The 8,152-nt window shown below is 36.8% G+C and overlaps 1 protein-coding gene across 1 annotated transcript; it reads left to right on the top strand.

The window, feature by feature from the left end:
- Positions 1–154: 154 nt before the first annotated feature.
- LOC127641652 (cytidine monophosphate-N-acetylneuraminic acid hydroxylase-like) lies at positions 155–4,296 on the top strand (the record flags this gene model as incomplete). Its single annotated transcript, XM_052124596.1, has 6 exons — positions 155–221; positions 299–380; positions 1,234–1,371; positions 2,962–3,097; positions 3,278–3,421; positions 3,933–4,296. Coding segments are annotated over 6 exons (727 nt in total), but the record flags the coding sequence as incomplete, so codon positions are not given.
- Positions 4,297–8,152: the final 3,856 nt, after the last annotated feature.

Here is an 8,152-nt window from a genome sequence, read left to right on the forward strand (position 1 = left end):
TTGCCCAAAAGCTGACCAGATATTCCCATTTATGTTGGAGACACCTCACGGCCGGTGTTCTGGTAAACAAACTTCTAGAGGAACTAATAGATTTTGAGTATTTTGCCACGTGGGCACGAGTGGAAAAACAAATTGTGTTCCAATTTTCTGGCAGGTATCTGGGGAAAAGTGACGTGAATTTAACAAACATCAAAGTCGTGCCGTTTGGTGTATGGCAGAATGTACGTAAATCTCCTTGACTCTTTAATAACTCTCACGCTCTGTATTTGTCATGATATTGAGTGTTTTTTTATTCAAGGTCGATGAAAACCTGCGATTTATGATTCTAATGGACGGAGTTCATCCTGAGATGGATACCTGCGTAATCGTGGAGTATAAAGGTATTTCATTTTGTCAAAAGTGTTCTTTGACCATGTTTTGTCTGTGAAACATACAGAAGAAATCTCATATTTCAATCTCACTGAATTCAATCTTAACTTAATCATCTACACACACAGTTCAAACATGTGTTTAATGACAGGCTCATAGTTTACAAGCCATGTGCAATCATTAATCAATTAATATCATGTGCAGCTGATCTTGTTCACTGTTAATAGAAAGAGGTTTGGTAGCATGTTGCAGCTAAATCTGATTACTGTGACCATACAGATTACATGTAAATCAACCTGTCAAATGTCACAGGTTGTCAAGTCACATTTCAGATCTCTATTATAGTTTTGTCATTCCTATTAACAACACTGAATTAAAGTTCAAGTTCAGATCTGGCAATGATGGCAAAGATATTGTTTGTTTGCAAAGTGTAAAAGTGCATTTCAACACTGTACACGGCCTATTTGTGTCTATAACAACTTTAATAGTTCACCTAAAAATGTATGTTCTATATTATTTACTCATTATTAACCTCATGTTGTTCCAAACCCAGTATAACTTCCTGCTTTTCTTTTATCACCACTCTTTTATATACAATGACATACAAATGTTCACCATAACAAGCTTCAAAATGGAGAAAAAGCACCATAACAGATGTAAAAAAGTAGTTTGTACGGTTTGTGCTCTATATTACAAGTCTTCTGAAGCCATACGATAGCGTTAGCTCACAAATCTAAACTTGAGAATCGTGTTTGATTAAAATACAGATGTGATATAATAATAATTGGTCATTGACGTCAAACCTGCCTTAAAAAATGTAAGTCAATCATGTGCCAAATCATATACTCTGAACCCTCTTTCAAGGTCACATGATACTGAACACAGTCGATTGCACAAGACCAAACAACGGACGTCTCCCACACGGTGTCGACGTTATGATGAGTGACTTTGCCGGTGGCGCATCTGGATTTCCAATGACATTTCATGGCGTCAAATACACAGGTGAGTTACACAGGTGTGATTCTTTAAAAAGAAAACAATGGGGACTAAAGTGGGACAGACAAACCGCTCCCAAAGTCTGAGACCACATTGAAAATCTGGGATTTTTTCATTTAAGCCTGGATATAAACAAGGCGATAATATTTGAAAGCAAAGAAATGGGGTAAAATGAAGAACCTTTTAATTCTGTGCTGATCAAAATGCACACTTGTGCAACATGATTACATAGTTAAGAGTTGGGTTTTTGGGTGATAATGTAGGGTTAATTAGAAATGCATTCCTGTTGACTGTGTAACTGGTTTTATTTTACTGTATACAATTATGTAAAGCCCTAACCAATTAAAAATGAACTTTTGAGTGAGATCAGGAGCAGCTGCATTTTCCAAAACCAGCTCTACTGGTGGTGCTGTTTTGACAACCGACATTAAATGCAGAATGAACTCAAGGAAGAAATCCTGAACCAGCAGTGAGGATGTAAAATTAATTTATCTAATTTTATCTAAATAAAAAATAAAATCCTTATATGGTTCTCTTAACAAATACATAATAATGCTACATCACTGCTTGCATTGCCTTTACAAAAATCAAATGTACATAAACAAGTATATGCAGTATGAGTGGCAGTGTCGAATACCTGTAATCAGTATTGTTTTAACCATTGATATTACTTTATTTTTTACACTTTTTAATTCTAATCATCCTTCAGACTGGTTCTACACGATAATACTGGCAGCAGGCGTAACTGAAATAGTTTGAGGTGTCTTGAAAGTTTTCAAATAAAAAAAATATCATTGCTATTGCAGCTTGTATAGAAATCTGTTTAAATTGTTCGATCTGCACATTAGAAAAAACTGCTTTCTTGTCTTTTGTTTTGCAATTTCATACGTGATGAGCAGATGGACGACCAGCTGAAAGGGGCTTTGCTCCATCTTCCATATCAGGGTAACATGACTTGTCGATTAGCGCCACCTGTTGTAAAGGCGTGAATGTGCAAACGGGCGATCATTTGCCTCGCTTTTTATATAAATGGGCCATTTGTCAGCGATTCTTTTCGCATTATTGCATCGCCTCTGGTGTGCAAAGGCCTTAAAACTATGATTTTGGAGCCACCCTGTGGATAATTCCAACCTCAAAATGGTTAACATCACTTCCAGCTTCGGCCACTGGGGACAGTGATTCAAATTTTGTTAAGCAGAGACTGGTTTCAGCGGCAGAGCTTTTGACATATTGTTACCAAATTCACAGCGCGATCAGTATGATTTGTGATATTGACCATGTTCACTCCTTTGTAAAGAAGGTTGGATTTCCTTGCTTCCGCAGAGGTGTTCTTCATGACCTCTTGAGTGCTTGCTGTCATTAAAGCAAAAGGGGGACATGCCAAATTGTGTATTTTACCTATGTCACTGAAATTGTTATGCTGATAATTTGCCATGAAAATTTTGGTATTAAATTGGAAAAACTCTTTCACTAGTGGTCTCAGACTTTTGACCCGACTTTAGTTTCTTAAGTAAAAGTATGGGGTTAAAATTACTTTCAAACACACGGCTGTCTGGTATCATGATTCTACTGGGTTTCTTTTTCTCCCTTTGACAGAAAGCTGGAAGAGTGATTTCATTAAGAACGAAAGGAAGAAACTGTTAAACTATAAGACGCAGCTGGTGAATTCCCTACAGCCCAAGATCTACTGTCCATTCGCTGGTTACTTCACTGAAGCTCACCCTTCAGACAGGTCCATTTAAAGTCTTTGCCATGAGAAATTCATCATAATGCTTAGCTCATGTATGCCATATCACATTATTTAACAAAGGTAAAGTGATTTTTATCCATTAAGGCATAGAGTAAACATTCTTCCATGTTAAAAAAAATCGATGATGATGTAACTGGAACATTTGAATGTGTGAACTAACAGGTACATAAAGGAGACAAACATCAAGAACAATCCAGTAGACCTGAACGAATCCATAAGGAAGAGATGCCCAAATACCTTAACCTGGACTCCTTTACCTGGTTCAGTGTTGGATTTGGCCCTCGCTCTGGCTGACAAATCCAACAGGTCCATTCTGATGACTTTGAATTAGCTTTAGCATGTAGCATGAATGCACTAATATAAGTAGAGCATGTAAACATTGGTATGTAGCATGTGTAAATGTTTATGTTGCACAAATGCAATAGTATAGGCCTATGTAGAGGATGCGAGAATTAGTATGTAGCATGTAAGCATGTTTATGTAGCATGCATTTATTAGCATGTAGCATGATAGCTTAATGCTGCTTTTAAGTTGACTTAAATTGATAAATTACACAGATAAAGCACCTAATGTAAATTGTCTGCTGATCATTTTGCACAAAAGTGAGTCTTGACTTTATCGGCAGGTAGAAAATATTTTTTAAAAATCACCAATTTTTTCTGACGTGAATGTAAACATTGGACTTGAAGGCAGCATTTGAGTGTAGCATTTGTAGCATGCAATAATGTCCATCAGTTCTTGTTACTTTCTGCTATTATTTCCATCTGTTACTTTATTAAAATGATTTTCTTTACTGGTTTTAATACCACAATCGTAGGAAGGCCATTACTGAACCGCCAAATGGTTCAAAGATCTATAAGGACAGTTGGGACTTTGACTTGTATTTGGATGAGCTGAATTCACCACAGACTGTGATAGCTGTGGGTGAGAAACATTCACATTCATGGGTGAGATCAATAAGTCCATTTATACTCTAAATCTTCAGATGTGAAAGTGATACTAAACAGTCATCACATGTGACTTTCAGATGTGAAAATGAAGATTTGGAGTAAAAAATGACTTCAGTATTGATCTGTTTCTCACCCACACCTATCATATCACTTCTGAAGACATGGATTTAGCCACTGGAATCTTATGGATTACTTTTATGCTCATGTGATTTATTTTGGAGCTTCAAAGCTCTGGCCAACATTCGCTCGCATTGAATGGACCTACAAAGCTTATATATTCTGATATATGAGCTTGTGCACAGCAAAAAAAAAACAAATTCATGCACATCTGTGGTCTCATGAGGGTGAGTAAATGATGAGAGAAATTTCATTTTTGGATGAACTATCCCTTTTATTATTATCTCTTACCCACGAGGCGGGGTTGACCACCAGCTGGCGGAACAGCTGGAAGGGCAGTGTCTCCCCTCCAGAGAATGGGGCTGGGGGGGAGTATGTCAGTCTGGATGGCGCCCGGGCCTGAATCGGGTGGGGGAGCAGTGTGACGAGGAGGAGGGCGTGGGCGGGCCATGAGGGTGCACGGTTGGTGCTGAGTCAACTGATCAGCGGGAGAGTGAGATAAAGGGAAGCCATAGACGCCAGTTCGAGATAGAGAGTGACGCATGTGGCCGCTGTGTGTGTATGTCTTATGTTAAATGTTGTTTAACCTGTTAACCTGCACCCCCACTCAGGGGCTCACAGCTGAAAATGACATACCTGAATTAAAATAAATATAGCTCCTGAGAACAGTGTACCACAGGCACAATTAAGGTCTCTTTGGAAAGAAGACACTTGGCACTCTACTAACAATAAATCAGAGTTGATAATGCTCAAACAAATAAAAAGTTATAAAAGTTGAAGTGCCTCATAAATAATGTGAACTTCAAAAAATGTTTTATTATTTCATGTACAAATATATAAAAATAGACCTGGAGGAATCCAATTAGGTACAGGATTGAAAGCCACAAGTCTCATCAGTTTATATTTCAAATTTGAGGAAGATATAATGAAAAATGGGGTTCCTGCAAGCTTTTTTCCAAGACTATGTCAGTTCCCTTTCTCCCTTCCCCTGCGCGAGGCACATCCCCAGAAATGACATCCCCAAACTAAAATAATTGTAGTTACTGAACAATTTGCTCTACATGCACAATTTAGACATATTTAAAAAGAAGACACTTTGGAGTTTATTACCCAAATGTAAAAGTTGAAAAAACTTACACAGACAAACATTTATAGAATTTAAAGTGTCTTGAAGATAATTTGTACTGCAAGTAACATTGCATTATTTTATGAAAAAATAAATGAAAACAAACCTGGAGGAATCCAGTTAGGTAATTGATTGAAAGCCACAAGTCTCATCAGTTTATATTTCACATTTGAGGAAGATATTATGAAAAATGAGATTTCTGCAATATTTTTTCCAAGACTATGTCCAGGTATCAAGAAGCCTCCTTGGATACCTCAAAAAGCAACCTAATGACCAAATGTTATGAAGGGTACTGCAAGCTATTTTAGTCATCATATACACTGTTCCATGCTTTTTCAATTATAAAATAATCCACACAGCTGTTGCATGGGAAAGAATGGAAAGATAATTAGCACCGCATGTCAAGTAAATAATTCTGTATAGTTTTTATGTGGCTGGCCATTCAATCAACAATCAAACTGATGGGCAGTCGTTTAGACAGCATTCATAAATCAACAATCAAACTGATGGGCAGTCGTTTAGACAGCATTCATACTAAAGGTCGTCCATACAATCAAACTGATGGGCAGTCGTTTAGACACGTATAATGTGTGCATGTTACATAGCAACTCACCGATGTAAAATTGGACCATCTTTTCCGTCCTCAAGCATATCACCCTCGACGCTGTCTTCACTCTCCTCAATTTCGTCATCGCTGCTTCGAGTGATCGCAAATAAAACATCTTCAGCAGAAAAAAACTTCTTTTGACGATCCATTTGATGAGATAATCCGTCCAGTAAGTAAGACGCGAAAACAGATGTTGACTGGGGAACCGTCTTTTTACTATGGCTTGTTTGTTGTCAAATGACGGGGTGTGGTCACAGCCTACGTCGCAGGTTAGCTCCTCAATAGAGAGTGGCTGATTCAAATAAATAAAAAACATCTTGTTCACGAGGAATTTAGACTTCCCGGTATCGTTGGAATCGTGCACTGCTTGGCTACATTTTCTATCAGTCATATAATTTCAATTCTTTCATTGGCTTTCGTTGTAAAGACAAAATAATAGGATCAGCATATCATGACGTCAAAAAACTGACCGCAGTGTTTGGATATTTTGACCTATATATTGCCTATCTTTGTATTTGTGTGTGTGTGTGCGGTCTTAATTTGTTCATTACACTCTAAGCAACACACCCATATAACGTTCGGCTACCGGGAGTCTGTTTTTATGCATAATTTTATTGCATAACCGACAAGTATGATACTTCACCCTGAAGAAACTCGATGTAAACAAAGGAATAACCATCGATGTTACAACGTTATTGTTTCTTTGGACTAAAAATGCTCTATGGGATGTTATTCAGTGGACCCTCACCTTTCCATTCAATCTGGAACTTTTAGCAGTGGATGCGTGTGTGGCTCGTTATTACGACACTACTGGTATGTACTCCGTTTTTGATTACGTGTGTTTTGATCTGTACTGCTTACATAAATGCAAGAAATACATTCGTTATAAGCTTTTCAGCGAAAAACAGAGCTCTATCATCGATGCTTGAGGCTTACACCTTTAAAATGATATATAGTTTGCCAAGATTAATGATGTTCTTTCACGTTAAATCTATTCATAAACATTAAACTTGTGGGGGAAAAAAACTCTTCCGTGCGCTGGCGCTCTGGCAAAGGTTAACAGGTTAAGTTGAGTTTGTCATTAAAAGTTTTGTTTATTGCTCAGCCGGTTCCAGACTCCTCCTCACCCATCCCCTACCCGTTACAATGTTACACCTTATTACATCCGCAGTCACCATTCACTTTTATTGTACGGAAAAAAGGTGCAATAAAAGTGAATGGAGACTAACATACTGCCTTACATCTTACAGTCATTAAAATAAAACTATGTCTATGTGTCTATGCAAAGTTATATATAATATTTCTATTGGGGAGACTTAATATAAAACACACACACACACACACACACACACACACACACACACACACACACACACACACACACACACACACACACACACACACAAACACAAAGGCATAATTCGGAAGCAATGGGCATTGTAATGGACATCACAAATAACTCTTAAAATATTCCAACCCAGGGCAGTCAATTGTTTAAAATGTTGTAATTAATTACAACATGCTGATTAATGAATTTGATTAATTGCAATTAATAGCATATATCAATATTTGCCAAGGCCCCAAAATAAAGATAATTCAATATAACTAATACATAATAAATAAATTTTTTGACTTTTTCACTTGTTTTGAATATAAAAACTAAAAATACACATTAAAAATACATTCTCTGAAAAAACGAAATATCTTATGCAGTGTTGTTTCTAAAACAAGATCAATCAAAAAAAATTATTATCAAAAATAATATTTTTGTCCTAATATCAAAGGAAAACTAGAAAAAAGGAAATTATGATCCAAAGTGAATTTTCTTGGTACAAAAATATGATCGTGTCTGGTAACATGTTCATGTAAAATGGCTAAAAATAGAATTTTTTGCTTAGCGTAAAGTTGACAATTTACACAATTTATTTCAATTTCTTCTGCTCCAAACGTACTTCTCTGTCTACTCGTATTCACAGGGGGTTATGCGGGGAAAACCTGATGCACACTGAAAAATGGCAGATATTAATGATTAAAAGTAAAACAAATTATAGATACTGTATGTGATGCAAAGAAAGCTAGCAGGCTACAAACAAAGTGTCAAACACTTAATGTATGCCAGTTTGGTTTTATTTTATAGCAAAAACATGAAAATATACATTTCATTTTAGAGGACAGAATTCCCCAAAATTCCTGGTTACTTTCGTAACCTCCGTTTCCTAATGGAGGGAACGAGACAT

Source organism: Xyrauchen texanus, unplaced genomic scaffold (assembly GCF_025860055.1).
Source record: "Xyrauchen texanus isolate HMW12.3.18 unplaced genomic scaffold, RBS_HiC_50CHRs HiC_scaffold_1229, whole genome shotgun sequence".
Taxonomy (NCBI): domain Eukaryota; kingdom Metazoa; phylum Chordata; class Actinopteri; order Cypriniformes; family Catostomidae; genus Xyrauchen; species Xyrauchen texanus.